The sequence below is a fragment of the Bos grunniens genome, chromosome 3 (assembly GCF_055505025.1).
Source record: "Bos grunniens cultivar Pamir isolate PY7600 chromosome 3, Bosgru_T2T1.0, whole genome shotgun sequence".
Classification (NCBI taxonomy): Eukaryota; Metazoa; Chordata; class Mammalia; order Artiodactyla; family Bovidae; genus Bos; species Bos grunniens.
In genome coordinates, this window is record NC_141167.1 from 8,334,314 (window position 1) to 8,353,745 (window position 19,432).

Sequence of the window (19,432 nt, forward strand, 5' to 3'; positions counted from 1 at the left end):
AATCGGCCTGCAATGCTGGAGACCTGGGTCTTGTGGAGAGCAGTCCCTTGTGATGAGCAGAGTCCAGCCAATTCCAGAAGCTACAGGACTCTGAGGTGGCTTGGAATTTATACAGAAAAAGGAGAGCAGGGAGTCAGGAAGGGGCAGAAGGAAAATCTGGACACAGGAAGAATGGAAAGGGGTTGGGGGGTTGGCGGGGGACAAGGGTTACTCCCTGTTTCACCCAGGACCCACCGCCTCCCACCCTGGGGTCACTGCTTTGGTCAGATCTCATCTGTTGATAAGGCGCCCTGGTGGGTCCCCGTGTGGCCAGGGCCTAGGAGAGAGGTTGTCCTGGCTCCACGGGAGCAGGGGCGACAGAGTCAGTGACGGAGTATGTAAGGCCAGCGCTTGCCTCAGACGCATCCTGCCTGCTGCCTCTGTGTGCCTGATTTAAAAGGCCACTGTCACTATTCACAAAGGCCCGAAGATGGAGACAACCCAAGTGTCCAGCCGCCATGAATGGACGAACACAACGTGGTCCACTCACAGCATGGGCTGAATCTCAGCCACAAACAGGAGAGAAGCACTGACAACAGGGACACTGCGAACGCACCCAGCGGGGGCTGGTCACGAGGGGACAACTGCCTGATTCCGTTCATACAAAGTGTCCAAATGAGGCAAATCTGCAGAGCGAAGGTAGGTAAGCAGTTGCCGAGTAGTGGGGAGAGTGGGAGAGACGGCTCCACAGGCACGGGGCTTCCTTTTGGGACGGGCACGGGTACAAGGACCAGAGAATGGGGACAGTCACGCAACTCTGTGAGTGTCCTTGACGCCACTGAACTCTATCGTGTGGTGTTTTTTTCTGTTTTGGTGGCACCGAGCGGCATGTGAGTCTGTTTCCTGACCAGGGACTGAACCTGTGCCCCCTGCATTAGAAGCACAGTCTTAACCGGTGGACCACCAGGGAAGCTCCTCGACTGCACAGGTTTAAATGGTTAAAATGGTAGACTTCGCGTTATGTCCATTTCACCCCTGAACACACGTGCGTACACACAGGGGCAACTGCGTGGAGTGTGCCTGTTCTCTGAGGGTGGCTCTACGTGTGTGTCTCCATCCAGGGGCAGACCCAGCTAGTCTCCACGAAACACCCCAGCCTCACACCCGTCAGCCAAGGTCCGCACAGCGTGAGCGGGCAAGGTTCCCCACGTCCTGAGCACGACACTGGGAAACTGGCCTTCACGGTCCTGTTTTAAACCCCGGGTTTGTCCCCTTCAGACCCTGGAATCAGGCAGAGAAGGACGGCGACGAGGCTTACCTGGAGGTGAGCTCTCCCAGAAGGCTAGGAAACAAAAACACAAACAGGGCTGTGGGGACTGTCCACGGTGGCAACACACCCCTCCTTGCCGTTATTCAGAGATGGATACACCCCCCTCGGGTCCTTCATCACCCACAACTTTCAGGATCTTTGTGCTCCTTACGGTGCACTCCGCTATTCCTCTCTGCTTGTGACTCCATGTCTTTCTCAAGTGGATTAGTTAAAGCCCTAAAGTTCAAGAATAAACCCCAGTCCAGAATTTCTCTCGTGGCCACAAAGGTCACCATGAAATACCTGCTAAATGCTTACCTTGACTGCTACATTCGACTCTGTTTTAGAGCCTCTGAGAGAAAGTGAAAGAAAGCACCATACACTTTATAGATATAGACACTATATATATGTGTGTGTGTGTGTATATATATACATATATCTCATCTCATATCATATATATCTTGTCCTTGCTGCAGCGCATTTTGGATCTTAATTCCAGAGCCAGGAATCGAACTTGTGTCCCTGGCGTTGGAAACACAGAGTCTTAACGACTGGACTGCCAGGGAAGTCTCAACACTATACGCTTTGTAAAACAGGACAACTACAATGCTGTGTTAACAAAATCTGCAAAATCAACCCATGTTCTACTTTGTGGTCCCAACCAAAATTTGGGGGAACTCTTCGTCCACTGAGACTTATGGAATATACACATAGATTTGCCTTGATGGCTGAACTACCCAGGACTCATTAAGGTAAAAGGCCAGTTGGCCTTTGGCAATGGAATTTGAAAAGGAAAATGAGAAGTTGAGTTTTTCCCTTTTGATGAGATTTCTTTCTTTTTTTTTTTTTTTGGACCATACCACGTGGCATGTAGGATCTTAGTTCCCCAACTAGGAATTGAACCACACCCACTGAGTTGGAAGCACACAATTTTAATCACAGGACCACCAGGGAAGTACCTTGGTGAGATTTTTAAATTGAAAGAAATTGAATTAAAAAAAAGATGGAAAACCATTTCCTCAGAACTATGAGATATCTGTGCTCTAGTGTGAAAAGGAGACTACCCAGTCCTGTAATGATTTTGGGGGGCGAGAAGGCCCCCCATCATGGATGGAGCCTCCTGAGACACACTGTGACCTCATTTCCCAGCAGCCTTGCTTTTCTGAAGAGAACTAGAGAGCTCTTCAAGGAAATTAGAGATGCCAAGGGAACATTTCATGCAAAGATGGGCTCAATAAAGGACAGAAATGGCAGGGACCCAACAGAAGCAGAAGATATTAAGAAGAGGTGGCAAGAATACACAGAAAAACTGTACAAAAAAGATCTTCATGACCCAGATAACCATGATGGTATGATCACTCACCTAGAGCCAGACATCCTGAAATGCAAAGTCAAGTGGACCTCAGGAAGCATCACTACAAACAGCTAGTGGAGGTGATGGAACTCCAGTTGAGTTATTTTAAATCCTAAAAGATAATGCTGTGAAAGTGCTAAAATCAATATGCCAACAAATCTGGAAAACTCAGCAGTGGCCACAAGACTGGAAAAGGTCATTTTTCATTCCAATCCCAAAGAAGGGCAATGCCAAAGAATGCTCAAACTACCACACAATTGCCCTCATCTCACACGCTAGCAAAGTAATGCTCAAAATTCTCCAAGCCAGGCTTTAACAGTACGTGAACCATGAACTTCCAGATGTTCAAGCTGGATTTAGAAAAGGCAGAGGAACCACAGAGCAAATTGCCAACATCTGTTGGATCATAGAAAAAGCAAGAGTTCCAGAAAAACATCTACTTCTGTTTTATTGATAACGTCAAACCCTTTGACTGGGGAGATGACAACAAACTGTGGAAAATTCTTCAAGAGTTGGGAATACCAGACCACCTTACCTGACTCCTGAGAAATCTGTATGCAGGTCAAGAAGCAACATTTAGAACTGGACATGGAACAAAATACTGGTTCCAAATTGGGAAAGGAGTATGTCATGGTTGTATACTATCACCCTACTTATTTAACTTATATGTAGAGTACATCATGCGAAATGCTGGGCTGGATGAAGCACAAGCTGGAATCAAGATTGCTGGGAGAAATATCAATAACCTCAGATATGCAGATGACACCACCCTTATGGCAGAAAGCAAAGAAGAACTAAAGAGCCTCTGAATGAAAGTGAAAGAGGAGAGTGAAAAAGCTGGCTTAACACTCAACATTCAAGAAACTAAGATCATGGCATCTGATCCCATCACTCCATGGCAAATAGAAGAGGAAACAATGGAAACAGTGACAGACTTTATTTTCTTGGGCTCCAAAATCACTGCAAATGGTGACTGCAGCCATGAAATTAAAAGACATTCCTTGGAAGAAAAGCTATGACCAACCCAGACAGCATATTAAAAAGCAGAGACATTACTTTGCAAACAAAGCTCCGTCTAGTCAAGACTATGGCTTTTCCAGTGGTCATGTATGGATGTGAGAGTTGGACTATAAAGAAGGCTGAGCGCCGGAGAATTGATGCTTTTGAACTGTGGTGTTGGAGAAGACTCTTGAGAGTCCCTTGGACTGCAAGGAGGTACCCGTAGTGTATGTGTTTTGCAGTCTGCTTTTCTACCTTTTTCTCTGTAATGTTACATCAGGCAGAATTGTGAAACTAGACAAATAGAGTCTTTCTCAAACCCTACCATGTAATTGGTAGAATTTGTGGACCTTTCTTGCTTTCTGTCTCCCAATCGCTGGGGAACAAAACCATTCAGATGGCTGACAGCCAGACAGAGCAGGTGGCATGTTGGGGCATGGACACTCACCCTGACACCGTGAGCTTCACCTTGATCTGGTAAGACACCAGGATCCCCATGACGGTCTTGTCTATTCCCTCCTTTATGCTGTTCAAACAGAAAAGCAAAATGGAAGAATGCAGAGGAGCAGTAGGAAGCAGAGACCCGATGGATCAACCCTTCTCCCTAGGCCCCCCAAGTAGGGGACCACCCTCTCCAAGAGACCAGATCATTCATGTTCTGCTGCGTCCTCACTGGGGAGCTGGAAGGCAGCCCTGACACTCGGTGGATCGGGGGCTCTGGATTTGTCATCATTCAGTCACTAAGTTGTATCCAACTCTTTGCAACCCCATGGACTGTCACATGCTAGGCTTCCCTGTCCTTCGCTATCTCCTGGAGTTTGCTCAAACTCATGGGCTTCCCAGGTAGCTCAGTTGGTAAAGAATCTGCCTGCAATGCAGGAGACCCCGTTCGATTCCCAGGTCGAGAAGATCTGCTGAAGAATGGGTAGACTACCCAGTCCAGTATTCTTGGGATCCCTTGGTGGCTCAGCTGGTAAAGAATGCATCCACCTGCAATGCAGGAGACCTGGGTTTGATCCCTGGGTTGGAAAGTTCCCCTGGAGAAGGGAAAGGCTACCCACTCCAGTATTCTGGCCTGGAGAATTCCATGGACTGTATAGTCCATGGGGTCACAAAGAGTCAGACACGACTGAGCGACTTTCACATTCATGTCAGTTGAGTCGGTGACACCATCCAACCATTTCATCATCTGTTGCCCCCTTCTCTTCCTGCCCTCAGGCTCTCCCAGCATCAGAATCTTTTCCAATCAGTCAGCTCTTCTCATCAGGTGGACAAAGTATTGGAGCTTCAATATCAAACCTTCCAATGAATATTCAGGACTGATTTGCTTCAGGATGGACTGGTTGGATCTCCTTGCTGTCCAAGGGACTCTCAAGAATCTTCTCCACAGCACCACAATTTGAAAGCCTCAACTCGAGGCTGGGGACTAGGGATGGGCTTTGCTCTACCACTGACTGACCCAGTGTCCTTGGCTGAGCCTTTCATCTGGTGAAACCTCAATTTCCTCATCCATGAAATGAGTAGAAATTCACCTTTCTTACCAAAGAAAGCATGGAGAGACGGGCTGTTTATGTACTACTCCACGAATCACAGAAGGTCTTTACAAACGCACATGCCATTTTGAACTTTGTGATTCCTTCACCCCTGAGTTCCTGGATCTAGGGTGTTGTCTTCCTGTTTGCCCATCTCCCAGAGCTCACAGACATGCTTAGAATCTAACACGCCAGCTGGAAAATCGTTCTCAGAAACCCTTTGACTCCCATGATCCTCCTTTCTGCCTGATGTTCACTGCCCCAGCTGTTCGTCTCAGAGCTTTTCCAGACAGCATCACCTGGAGGCGATTACTGGGGCCGTGGGTCACACAGGATGGGGGTGGGGGTGGTATGGGGAGCTGGCAGTGAGCCCCCAGCCTGGTCACAGCTCCTACCCCAACCCTCAGGGCTCATCCCACACACGCTCCCAGGAACAGAAGCCCCGGAGGGCAGTGAGGAGTGGCAGGGGTATTTGACTTAGAAGCTTCGATCTAGTTTTTACTGGATCTGCTGGCTCAATTCAGCCCAACATTCTGAGCTGGGTCAGCAGATCAGTGCTTAGCTTCATTTAAATTGAGCTGACGTCCGTAGCCCTCAGGACCCCCTGTTCCTTACCTTTCCAGATGGAAATGAATAAATGATGTTTCCATCTTTCATGAGGCACTCAGTTCAATGCTAGCTGATGCTATTTCTCAGAGGTACTAGCTGACTTTTCTGGAGCACTCGCTGTGTGCTGGGCCCCACATTTGATGTGGCCTGTCTCCCGTAATCCATGTCAGCTCTCATACCCTAAGGATGGGGAAACTGAGGTCCTCGCTCAGACAGCTGATGGGGTGGCCCAGACAGAGCAAGGGAGCGGGGCTTCGGCACAAGGCTGTCTCCAGAGCCCAGAGCTGCAGTCGCTACATCATGGCAGGTGCGGGCGAGGGATCCCCGGTGGGCCACTGAGTGCTGGCTTTGCACCGCCGGCCACCACACCACGTGCCAGCCGTGAGCCCAGGGCTAGGACGAGAAGGAGCGCAGACCCCTTCCCCCCACCTCCCCCAGCACCGAGTCTCGGGGGCTCACATGGTGCTGGAGGCCAGGTTCGTGTCCTCGTGCTTGATCTTCCCGTCCAGGGCGATGCCCCTTCTCTCACGGTTGTTGGCCAGCAAGGGCACCAGCGTCAGCGTCTTGGTCAGCGAGCTGTTTGGCGGCACTTTTTCCCTGCAGGAAGAAACACGGCCGATTTAGCCAGTTGCTCTTACAGGCTTAAGGCCACCGGGGCCCCCAGGAGACCTTGTCTACGCTCACGCAGTTCCCAGAACCCACGTTCCCCGCAACTTGTGGGAAAGGCAGCCCAGAGGGGCTGTGCATGTCTTATGAGAAGGAGGAGAGCATGAGTGACGTCTCACAACAGGCTGGCAGCAACGTTGGAGCATTTCTCAGCCTGCTCCCATGGCTGAATTTCTGGAATGTTCTGTGGGGTGAAGTGAGACCGACTGGCCCAAGGATCAGGGACCACACCCTGTTTTCTCCCAAGACTCCGTGAAGCACATGATGGGCTACAGGGTAACTGGTCAGTACCAGCAGAGAACCCGGGCTGGGTGTTGTCCCGGTCAGGAGGACCAATGTGTGCCCTGGGAGTCTCCCACGTGAGCTGGACAGACTGGGAGGTTTGGGGTTCATAGCAGCACAGGCTCTTTCTCCCCCAGATCTCCTCCATCACCAACCAGGCAGGGCGTTCCCCAGCATCTGATAGACACAGGGACCCCCTGCCAGACGGTGGGCCTGGGTGTAGTGGAGGGCACCTCAGTGTGGTTTCCCCAGGTCAGGCAGCGTCCCCAGCTCACAGAGCAGCATCGGAAGCTGGAGAGTCAGCTCTGCTGCTCGCCCGCGAGCTGCCCCCAGGCCTATGCCAACAGCCACTGCGCAGCCTCACGGGCTCTCTGATCGCAGAGCCCAGGCAGGCTCTAGCCATGTTCCTGGCATAACCTTCGTCCCTGTGCCCGGTCAGGAGAAGACAGGGCCCCAGAAGCCCTGCCCAGGAGCCAGCCTCGGGCCCTTTCCTCAGCCTGCCCCCAGACAGACGGGCAGCCCCACTGCCAGCCTCCTCTATCTCCCTGGGGAGTTGAAGGCGGCTGTGGCTTCTCTAGCCTCCAAGTGCACACAAGAGGCTCCTGGGCACACCCTTTACAGAATCCTGCTTGAGACAAGGTGGCCCGCATCCTTGCATTTGGGACCGGGGGGAATCTTCTCTTAATAAGCTTGGTTTGGGCAGCAGAGTGACAGAAGCAGAAATTACCTTGTCAAGATAACTACCGTAGAAAGAGGCCCCGGGGCTGGGCTTGGACTATGGTCTGTCCTGCTGCACCCTGGCCAACAGCCTCTGCCAAGACCCTGGACCAAAGCCCCACCTGGCCATGTCCCAGCACCTTCGGGATCTGGGACTGCATGGTGGGTAACAGCAGGGGCATCAGGGCTGACCTGGTTCCCAGGTGGCCTGCCTACCAGAGCCCCCAGAGCCTCACTTTCACTCCCACATTTTTGAGGGTACTGAGGATGGTGTCCAGTTTTCTGGGACTCTTTGATGCAAAATGAGCTGAAAAGAGGACCGGATAATGGGGTATATTAGGGGAAACCTCCGCTGGGGACCATTTCCTCCTATCGTTGTTGGGCACATGCCAACAGGTGAGCCAGGAAGACTTCCAGGCACCGATATGGGCAAGGATGCCGTCTGAAAGTAGAACTGAGCCCGGGCCTGGCCTGGCGGAGGCAGTCAGAGGTTTATTTCCTGCCTCTTCTCCCCTGAGATGTAAACTCAGGCCAGGTTCTGCTTTAAGTAACAGTTTATCCCTAAGTGGCCTTTTAAATATTATGTAATGTTTTCTTGCTGAATCTGCTGTCTTTCCTCACTCCACCGCCTTCCTCCAACGATGAGAGTATTTTTGTCCTACAATGGGGCTTGGAAAACAGGAAAACACCTTCCCAAATGATCCTTCCTGGGTGGGGGGGTTGGTAACCCCCCGAAAGCTGTGAACCTGAGTGCCTAGCACAAAGCAAAACCGGTCAGGTCTCTTGCTGCACCGTGAAGAAGCCATTGCAGGATTCTCATTTGGGTTTTACTGTTTGTTTGTTTTCCATTTGATTTTTATTCTAATGGAGGGAGAAAAGTCACTCATGACAAGTGGTGGAGTACTGAGATAGCATTCTAATCTCCTCATCATGGTATCAGATTTTCAGATTGTGGAGATCAAAAGATAGAGAACCCTCATGTGGGCTGACAGGTTATTTGATGACCTGTTCTGGGGGTCAGAAACAGTATCCGATCCCTACCCACTTATTTAAGGATCAATAGAAAGCTCTAGCCCTTCCCGCTGTGACGATTCAGGCTTCCTTTTTCTGCTCCCCATCATTTCCTAGCTCGACCCAGCTCTCAGAACTCTTGTGACTTTGCAGCCCTTGAAGTGAGAAAAGGGGAAGGACGTGGCAGGCTGGGTAGCTGGCTGACCGCTCTACTTCCTTCTTCAGCAATGACCGAAAAGGGGAACTTGACAAAGAAGCCGGAACCGCCCAGGAAATAGAAACCCAACCCGCTACTCACTGTGTTTCCTCCGCAGCCACCGTCTTGATGTAATAATCACTCGAGTAGAGAACCACGTTGGCCACTTGCTCCACTGCAAAGGGGGGACAGCATAGGGAGGCTCGGTGTGGGGTCCTGCATGCTGCCTTCTGGGGGACCTGGCTGGCCTTCCCTCTCTAATGGCCATCTGAGTGCACCTCTCAGGCTCAGCTTTAAGGCTGAGATACCTGTTCTGGCCTCAGGCCAGGCTTCCCAGGCGACGCTAGTGGTAAAGACCCCGCCTGCCAATGCAGGAGACATAAGAGAGGCAGGTTCCATCCCTGGGTCAGGAAGGTCCCCTGGGGGACAGCATGGCAACCCTCTCCAGTATTCTTGCCTGATGAATTGTGCAGCACACAATTGTTTGTGGTTGTGGTGTGGTGGATAGGAAGGTGGGCTCTGGGGCCAGACTACCTGGGCTCAAATCCCTGCCTAGCCATCAGCGCTGGGGTAGTAGAACTTCCTGAGCCTCAATTTCCCCATCAGCAAAATGGGGGTGATAACTGCATCTAACTTATATAGTTGTTATGATGATTAAAAAGGTGATTTTTAATTTTTTTTTTGTCACACCTTGTAGCATGAATAATTTCTCCAACCAGGGATTGAACCCACACCTCCTACAATGGAAGTATGGAGCTTCCTGAACCACCAGGGAAGCCCTCAAAAAGATGATTTTTAATTTCCATGTAAATCAAATTTGAGAATCAAAAGAAATAATTTGTGTAAACTGATCAACACAGCGCATAGCCTATACAAAGTTCTCAATATCTGGCTTCAGAAATTCAATAGCTTCTTTCAAACATTAGGGGTCCAGATGTTAGTATTCATAAAATTTTGAGAAACAACTTAAAAAATAATTATCAAATGGTACTTTCTCCATCCTGCTGCTTTGTGAAATACCATATGGAACACTACATACAACATGCTAAATAAATCATACCAGGTCCTACAGAGACTTAAAGGCATAGAAACTAAACTCACATAAAAACAAAGCCTTAATGTAAACATGTATATTAGCATTAAGAAAAACCTAGAATATTTCAGTATGAGTGCATCCGATTCCTGAGCCTTATCTATGATGGATAAGAGGGAGAGAGGAACGTAGTGGATGGCACTTAGGTAACCAGCTGTCCCGGTCTGCCTGGGACTGGCCCGTTTCAGCACTGGAAGTCCTTGGTCCTGGGTCCTGGTTAACGCAGGACGGTTGGTCACCCTAAGTCTGTCTGGGTCATCAAGGGCCTGAGGGAGAAGTGGACGGACAGGTCTCCCTTCCAGGTCATTCTATCACATCTTTTTACTTCGCCCACACGAGACCGAGTTCACGGAGCACCCCCCTCACTTTGACGCCCTTTGTCCTGAGGCAGTGTGCTGGACCAGTGGACCAGTAAGTCAGAGGCCCCTCTCCCGAATATACGGGAGGCCGGGCCATTACATGGTGACACAACAGCAGCAGTGACAGTGGGGATGACCATTTACAAAGCATGTCCAGTGCGCTCAATCAACAGATCACGAAACCCGGGACGGTAGACCAGGAAGGCCTGCTGTGACTGCCCGCTGGACTCTGAGAGGATGTGCACAGCACGAGCCCACAGGGGAGCCCAGGGTTCCCAGGCTAGGTCCCTCCCACTACTCTGTGCAGAAGGGAAACCCTCCCCCTCCTCCCTCCCCACCGAGACCTGGACCCTCCAGGAAGGCAGGATAAGGAAGGACGGGAAGACATCCTGTCGGGGGTGCTGTCCCAGGATGGAAGACGGCTCTAAGCTGGGCAGGAGGCTACAGAGAGGACACTTAAGGGACCTCCTCCTCTAAGGTCCTGCTGCCCTGACAACAGAGACAAACAGGAGGTTCCAAGGACCCAGGAGGGCCTGAGAGACCAGAGGAGAGACCCGGGAAACATGGCCACTGGGGACTTGCAAGGCTCTGCCGTCCAGCCTGGAGCAGAAGGTCCTACCTAGCACTTTAATCTTCTTCACTGTCTTCTCTGTGCTGTTGGTCACGGCCACGGTCACAGGAATGGGTTCCCCGTGGTAATAGATCTGAAGAAGTTAGCAGATGGGACAGAAAAGGGGAAGAGAGCCTGGTCATGTCTTTCTAAACTCATCCCAGTCCTTCAACTGGAGGCAAAGTGGCTGAATTCCCACGCTTTTGAGGAAGGCAAGGTGAAGGCATCGTGGCTCCTGTGGGGATGTGTCTGGAGCAGGCTCTGCCCTGTGTGTGGGAGGCCGAGGAGATGGCATGGGCTCCAGCCACAACACCCAAGTCCTGAGTGTCACGCAGAGCTGGCCCCAGGGCGCTTGAGCGGGGTTATGAAGTTATTTGGGGCAGAATGAGTGAAAAGAGAGGAGAATGTGGTGAGGGGGCAGAGGTGGAGCTGGTCCAGTGATGACTCCATGTTATACCAGACGGGCATGTTGTTGCACACACACACACACACACACGTGCATGCACACACATGCATGCACGTGCAGACATACATGCACACACATGCGAGCACACCACACATGCACACTCATGTATGCATAGACACACATGCATGCACACATGCGTGTACATACACACATGCACACATACGGTCTGCTGGGCTTCTGTCAATGTGTGTGTGACTCTTGTTGACCAGAGGGACCGGAGACAGCCCTGGTCAGCGGTTCTTCACCTTTCTTGGCCATGACGCTCACACGTGACACAGCCACCCCCTTACCGTTACTGCCCAACTTCAGTTTGAGGGAAGCAAACAATCTGTAACACCCATTGACGCGGCACTAAGAGGCTCCCTGAGGCAGCGATGGGGTGGGGGGAGCAAGCCTTCCCCAGGTTGCCGGGACCCATGATGAGTAGAATGCAGGCCAGTTTGGCCCTAGTCTAAGGGTCACCTTCACCGACTCCAAGTTATGAAAAAGTTCAGTCATCCTCATAGGTCGGTATTTACCACTACACCCAAGACTGCCCACAGCCCACCCCCAGCTGAGGGCCCGGGCGGGCTCCCCGCAGGCCGGCTCCACAGTCACCTCTTTGCTGAGCGAGACGGCGAGGCGCAGGGGCTTGTCCGACATGAAGAACTGCCAGGAGGCCTCGGCTCGGGGCTGGGGACCCATATCGCGTGGCGCGTGCTGTACCTTCCGGATCAGCAAACGCACGGAGCTCCTGCGGATGAGACGTCACGGACGGTCCCAGGATCAGCACCTGGGCCTCCTCGGAATGGCCCACCAGGTCACCCCCCACCCCCCGCCTCATCCCCAGGCTAGGATCCCTCGGGGATGTTCCCGATGGATGCAGAAGGACTGGTAGCCGGGTCAGGTCTGGGGGCAGGGGCCTCGCGGGTGGTGTGGACCCGTCTGCTCTCCGTGGGCCCCTCTCACCCTCCGTGAGGACCCCCGCTGGGGCTCCTCTGGGGTGAAGCTGCGGTGGGAATGTGTGCCTACGTTAGGTTTCAGAACTCTCTACAAATCTGATGCCTTGTCATTGCCATTCAGTACAGGTGTCCTCTAAGTGTGAATGCTGAGTATGAGGGGCAAGTGTTGAGGGCACAGTTGGAAACCTTATTCAGGAACAAGGAAAATGAACGCCAGGGCCTGGGAGGACAGGAGTCACTGCTTAGTGGGCAGAGTTTCTGTTTGGGGTGATGATAGCATTTGGGATACAGAGAGTTTGGGGATATTTCCCAAATGCTATCATCATTTATATAGCATTCAGGATAGATATATCATCATATATGTATATATATCCCATATGTATTATCATATATATCCCAAATGCTATATATAGATAGCAGACAGTATACAAGTGGTTATACAAGGTAATGACTATGTTTAATGCCACTGAGCTGTACCCTTGAAAATGGTTAAAATGGTCAACTTCGTGTTATGTGTACCACCACCACAACAAAATGCAAAAGAAGAAGGAAACTCAAGGGGCTGTGGAGGCTTTCAGGAGCTTACACGAACCCTTGAGGTTGAACGCTCCTGTTATTTTCTGCTGCCTTCCCACTAGATGGTCAGCCATGGACACCCACCCCAACTGTAGATGGTCCCTCCTGATGGTCCTGACCTGGTTCCCACTACACCAGCCTAGTGGGAAGAGTCTGTCTTGCAAACATAAAGTAAGGGGCGGTTTCTTACCCCCACCCCTTAACCCCAGACCCCTCACCTATTCCCACAGCCACACTCTTACTTCTTGGGAATTTTGTCCTCTTCCACATCTGTGCTGTGCGTGGCGAATGCTTTGATCTCAAAGTCGACCCCACAGCTCTGCAAGGGGGCAAGAGATGAGACAGGGCTGCGGTCTGCACCTCCCTTCCAGAGCTGGATGGGGTCACAGCTCACTCGGGGGGATGTTTCGTGGCACTTTTTTTTTTCTACATCAGCCATCTGCTTTTCAGAGCTGCACCAGTAAGACTTGATCTGGGGACATCCCTGGCGGTCCAGTGGTTAAGACTTCGCCTTCCATTGCAGGGGGTATGAGCTCGTTCCCTGAGCGGGGAGCTAGGATCCCACATGCCATGGGGCAACTAAGCCCACAGGCCATAACGAAGACCCAGTACAGCCGAAAAATAAAATAAAAAAATTTTAACTATTGTAACAGATTTAATAAATAGTTTAAAAATGGTCCACATTAAAAAAAAAAAAAAACCTTAAAAAAATAAAGACTAGATCTGGAAGTGTACTCATGATGAAATAATGGCATTAGTGCAAGGAGAGTGCCAGGGGCCCTGAGGCCCTAGCAAAGGGCACCAGCCTGCAGGCCGTGCCCCACCAGCAGCTGCAGAGGGTGAGTCAGGCATCCTGACTTGTCCTCGCCTCCCTCCGCCTCTCATGGCGTCCAGCCCGCCCTCGGTCAGCTGCCCTCGGAAGTGGCCATGCGGTTATGTTACTGACGGTCCACTGCCTGCAGCTGGGGACAGGCGCAGTGCTCCCAGGGCCCTCGGGGGCCCATGGACACCCCTGCTGGGGCTCCAACACCCGACCCCGGCGGGCAGCTGCTCTGCGGCTGCAGCCAAGCATGGCCAGGCTGCCAGGGGACCTGGCACTGGCAGCTCTCCCAACTTCTGAAGAGAAGCTGGAAATGGAACTTGGAGAGAAGGCTCCTGAATTTTAAATCAACAAAACTAAAAAATCTTGCACGGGTGGAACAGATGCATCTGCCAGCCCCTCTGCCCGCTCCCCACCTGGCCCCAGCATGATCCCCCACCCCACGTTAACCTCCTTCTCTCTTGTGTTAACACGACACGGTGGGCATGGGGGCACCAGCGTGGGGATGGGCCCTCCACCAGCTAGCACGTGAGTCACAGTCCTACTAGTCCTGTGAAACTGTGGACTCTCAACAACACTAAAACCTAGCTTGAAAATAAATACGCATCCGTACCCACCAGCACTTGGAGTTCTTAGCCCTGTGTTCTCGCCGCGCCGCTCCACGCCCACCCCATGCCGCTTCCCGCCCAAGCCGAGCTCTCCCACCTGTCTACCTGGGGCATGTGCTGTTCCTTCCTTGTGAAACGCTTATCACTTCTCTCTCTCTATTCATATTGAGCAGCTCCTGTGCGTGCTCCTAGACCAGCACCCAAGCCTTCTCAGGGAGGAGAGAGACCGTCTGTTTCACTCACAGGGCTGCTCACGGTTAGGAAATGCGCAGGGTGAGTGATGGACTCATCTGTTATCCGTTCTCTCTACTTTGGGGTGTGTCTGAACTCTTCCACAACAAGAGGCTCAAGTATTACAACCTTGCTTGTTAATTGGCTACACCTCAATACAAAATAAAACGTTTAAAATTAAAGAATAAATAAATAAAACAGATTGCTAAAAAAAAAAGAGGCTATTTTAAAAAGCCCTTTGAAGGAATGAATGAATCCCTGGGATTCATTCTGGAACCAACCTTGCCCACATCTTGCGGAGCTGGCTGCAGCATCACCGAACAGGGCAAGTAGTCAGGAAACTGTGGAAAGAGACAACAGATCATTTCTTTCAGAGAATGTTATTCCTCGTGTATTACACCATGCATGCACGCTCAGTCGTGTCTGACTCTTTGTGACCCCATGGACTGCAGCCCACTGGGCTCTTCTGAACAAGGGATTCTCCAGGCAAGAATACTGGAGTGGGTTGCCATTTCCTCCTCCAGGCGACCTTCCTGACCCAGGACTTGAACTTGAGTCTCTTGTGTCTCCTGCATTGGCAGGCAGATTCTTTACCACTAGTGCCACCTAGGAAGCCCATAAATACATATATATATGTATGTATTATATATGTAATGTGTATATATATACACACACACACATATAATATATATATACACAAAACATAAACCTTACTATTTTAAGCATACAGTTCAGCAGCATTAATGACATTCACATTGTCCTGCAATGGTCCCTACCATCCGTTTCCAGAACTTTTCCGTCATCCCAAGCAGAAGCTCTGTACCCATTAAACATCAATTCCCCAATTCCCTCCTCTCCCATGCCCTGGAGACCACCCTTCTACTTTCGGTCTCCATGAATTTAACTCCTCCAGATCCCTCATGTAAGTGGAATCACACAGCATTTGTCCTTAGGCGACTGGTTTCTTTCACCTAGCATCACGTTTTCAAGGTTCATTCTTGTCGTAGCTTGTGTCAGAATCTCCTGCCGTTTTAAGCCTGAACTGTATAACTTTGGAGGAATATGTAATCTTAAGACCCATAAACATGCTAGTGAAGAGGGTGGCTACCCCACAGCGAGTCCAGGATGGAGTCATCAGAGGCAGGCACTCTGGCCCCAGGGTCCCTCGGTTCCACCAAGGATTTCTCTTCCGTGACCCCCCCAGGCTGTGCTCAAGGCTACAGCCAGGATCTCATCTCACTAAGATCTCCTGGCTCACGGGAAACTCTTGCCTGCTTAGAAACTCCTCAGGGCCAACTGAGGGGCACTTCTTTCTTTTTATAGAGTGAAGGCGTGACACGCACGTATAATTAGGTGGTCGGATACAGTTTAAATATTTAAACTGTAGGTTGAAACCGTGCCTTCAAAGGCTAGGAGGCTATTTTCAAGGACTTAAAAAAAAGACAATGACAGCCCAGGCAATCTAGAATTTCCTCAGTTATAGAAGGGTGCAATTTGAAGGCCCGCATATGTGAAGCCATTTCTCTGGCCCCGTTCCTTGGCCACCGGTCACATCACAAGGTGCTGGGGGCGGAAGGAACCAGTGCAGTGGTGGGGATGGGGGCGCGCAACGTCACCCACCGTGAGCAGGAAGGGGTAGGTGTTGGCCCCCAGCTTCTTGATGAGGCTCTCCTGCAGCCTCGTGGTGGCGCCCGAGGCCCCTACGGGAGGGAACACCTGGACCTGGGAGAAGTAGAGGTCCCTGCGGAAGCTGAGGCCCATCACGTCGATGTCTTCCTGGCCGTAGCGGAAGGCACACGTCAGAGACACGTACACTGGGAGAGAGACAAGAAGGGTGCGCTTGGCCAGTCGGTCGGTCGGCCCGGCGCCCCTGCCTGGGCTGACACCGCCTGCCTGTGGTCTCGGCATTCAACCTTCAGCATCCCGAGGGGATAGGACCTGGGGACCTCACCACCCAGCTGGCCCTTCTCTCCCTCTGGCTTGTGTTAATTACTCCAAAGGGCTGGCTTGGAGGGCGGCGAGGCCCCTCAGACGGGCCAGGTTTTGTCTCCTGACTCCACTGTTTCCCACATCCTCCCCACTTTCCCTCTTGATCCACCAGCTCAGGGACCTCAGGAGGCTTTTCAGCAGGGTGAGGTCACTCAGGGTCTGAGGGTGGGAGGTCTGTCTAGAGTTGAGAGGGAAGGTGAGAAGCAGAGGGGAAACAGAGCTAGGGAAAGGACTGCCTGATCTGGGCGTGGCCACGAGGGGAGTGAGCTGGCACTCAGGGACCAGGTGGAGAGATGAAACCAAGTCCCAGAGGAAATCCGTCTTTTCACATGGCTCGGAAACTTCATCGAGCTTTCTCTAAATCAGCCGCACTTGTGAAAATTCACTGTGGTTAGACGGATGTAAATGGTGCCCCCGGCGGACCAGAGGAATTATATGAGACTACACTTCTTGTGTAGGAGGAGAAGAGGGCAACAGAGGATGAGATGGCTGGATGGCATCAGTGATTCAGTGAATGTGAACTTGAGCAAGCCCCAGGAGATAGTGAGGGACAGGAAGCCTGGCATGCTGCAGTCCACGGGATCTCAAAGAGTCAGACATGACCTGGCGACTGAACGACATGTGTTTTGAGGGTGGACTGTTTACAGCTGCGTTAATGTGCTAAATAACCGCACGAGGTGCCCTGTGCTTGAACGGAAAGCACGTCCACCCACGTCCTTGGGAGCCGTGGGTTGAGGATTTTGTCTGTGTCCGCTTCAAGGATAAGTGCCCTTGGCGCTAAGCTCAGAAGAGTCACTGATCACTTGCTTATCCCTCAGCCGACATTTGTAGGAACAAGGTGCCCAGAGATGACCTGGTTTATGCCTGCCTCTCCGGAAAATGCCTTCCTGGCCAAGCGTGTGGGCTTTCAGGGCTGGAACTGGGCTCCTCCTGGTATAAGAGAGGAGCAGGGCTCTCCGGAGAAAGCAGAGGAGGGTAGTTGTCAGCCTGTTTCTGCCCTGTCCCCGGGATGCTGAGGGCCCTACAACTGACATACTCCAGAGCACATCTAGGGGTAGGAACAATCCTTGTGGGTTGCCGACAGCAACGACTCTAAGAGGCACATTTTTGAATGGAACTGAGTGATAACTCAGATGGGCTCTCATTTAATTTACACAACCGTTACTAGCATCAAATTCCTTGCCACACACTTCACAGCAGCCAGAGATCACTGAGCATGCTGTGCTGCTGTGGTCCAGAACCACCAGCGTGTGCTAAGTCACTTCAGTCCGACTCTTTGCGACCCCATGGACTGTAGCCCCCCAGACTCCTCTGTCCACGGGGATTCTCTAGGCAAGGGTCCTGGAATGGGTTGCCATGCCCTCCTCCAGAGGATCTTCCCGACCCAGGGACGGAACCCAGGTCCTGACATCTCCTGCACTGGCAGGCGGGTTCTTCACCACGAGTGCCACCTGGGAAGCCAAGAACCACCCGAGTCAGCATAAAAAACTCTGCCTTCCAGCAGCCTCCATGCCTCGCTTTTCAGGTAAACTCAGAAAGGAGCCCTCCTGAGTCTGCCTGGACATGGAACCACAGGACACGGTGGAGAGGGGCATGAGCATGCAGTCTGCGGAGGGGTAGCCCTGGGCTCTGGGCTCCGTCTGCCATCCCTTATCTGGTCGGCTCGAGCAAGCGGCTTCCCTGAGTTTCCACCTCCTTCTGGGAGATGTGGACAGTGGGCTCTGGTGAGGACAGAGCCTATGTCCCGAGGATTGTACAGGGGAGTGTGGATGAGAAGCCCGAGGCGCTGGCAGTGAGAATGGGTGTGCAAGGGCTTCCCCATCTCTTCTTGCACGCTCACACACACACATCCCGTTCCTGCTTCGAGCCGAGACCAGACCCCCACTCCCTGGAGGGTGGAGGAGCATCCCTCACCTCTCTTGCCCTTCACGAGCTCAGGATCCACCAGCACGACGCCATCTAAACCAAGAGAGAGAGAACAGTGAGGGTGGAGGATGTGGAGGAGGCTGGAGACTTCCTGAAGTGTGTGTGTGAGAGAACATCACATGGAATCCATGTTCGTTACGGGAACCTTAGAAACGGAAGTAAACAAAGGGAAAAAAGTCACCCCATTTCCACTACCCAGAGACACCCATTGTTGAGATATTGATGCAGAAAGATTTATCCAGATTAGATGCACTTATGGAAAAGTTTTCACTAAAAAAAAATGAGATCCTATTATACCGTTCAGCTCACTGCTTTCCTCACTCAACTGTATATTGCAAACATCTATTCACACACACATACACACACACTCACATAGTATGTATTAATCATTTAAATTGGAGCAAATGGCCACACATTTGCTCCAATGAACAGATGTATTATAAATTATTTAATCAAGCTTCTCTTGTTAGGGTATTTAGGATGTTTCTGATTTTCCCCATTATAAGTAAATCACAATGAACATCCTCAAAGATAAATCTCTATCCACGGTAGAATTGAATGTGGCTTTTAATAATATAAATGCCAAATGACCTTCTAGAAAGGACATTGTTGAAGGACATGCTCATCTTACTGCCTAAATTGCCAGTCTTTTACACTCTTTAAAAAAAAAAAAACAAAGAACAATTTGAGTTGAAGTAATTATAGATTCACAGGAAGCTGCAAAGATAGCACAGAGAGGTCCCCATGTATCCCTTATCCAGTTTCTTCCAATGGTTACATCTTAGATAATTGCATACAATCTCAAAACCAGGAAGTCGACATGGGTACAGTGTGTGTATAGTTCTAAGTCGTTTTATCAAATGGAGATTTTGTGTTAGCACCACGGCAGTGCGGACACAGAACTGTCCCCTCACCATAATGATATCCCTCCGGGGCTGAGCCTTTGTAGTCACACCCAGCTACCTCCCCCCACCAACCTTAGCCCCCTGAAACCACTATTCAGTTTTCCTTTTCTATAATGTTGTCATCTCTAAGATGTTATAAAAATGGAATCGTAAAGCATATGGCCTCTTGAGATTGGCTTTTTCCACTCATCATAGTGCCCTGACACTTAACAAGCTGTAGCATGGGTTGGTAGTTCATTCATTTTTTTTTTTTA

General features: G+C 51.1%; 1 protein-coding gene across 6 annotated transcripts in view; it reads right to left on the reverse strand.

The window, feature by feature from the left end:
- Positions 1-19,432, reverse strand: part of SAG (S-antigen visual arrestin) — a 33,509-nt gene that overhangs the window by 4,506 nt on the left and 9,571 nt on the right. For 4 of the 6 annotated variants that reach the window (XM_086377788.1, XM_086377799.1, XM_086377767.1 and 1 more), the window contains exons 4-12: positions 18,262-18,306; positions 15,979-16,172; positions 14,640-14,699; positions 12,942-13,018; positions 11,780-11,915; positions 10,726-10,810; positions 8,757-8,829; positions 6,242-6,379; positions 4,090-4,167 (exon numbers count right to left, since the gene is read on the reverse strand). In XM_086377788.1, coding sequence (XP_086233914.1) covers positions 4,090-4,167; positions 6,242-6,379; positions 8,757-8,829; positions 10,726-10,810; positions 11,780-11,915; positions 12,942-13,018; positions 14,640-14,699; positions 15,979-16,172; positions 18,262-18,306 — 886 coding nt within the window. Of the gene's footprint in view, positions 1-1,297; positions 1,322-4,089; positions 4,168-6,241; positions 6,380-8,756; positions 8,830-10,725; positions 10,811-11,779; positions 11,916-12,941; positions 13,019-14,639; positions 14,700-15,978; positions 16,173-18,261; positions 18,307-19,432 lie in introns of all 6 variants that reach the window. The other 2 variants (XM_086377777.1, XM_086377756.1) reach the window with 1 other exon arrangement.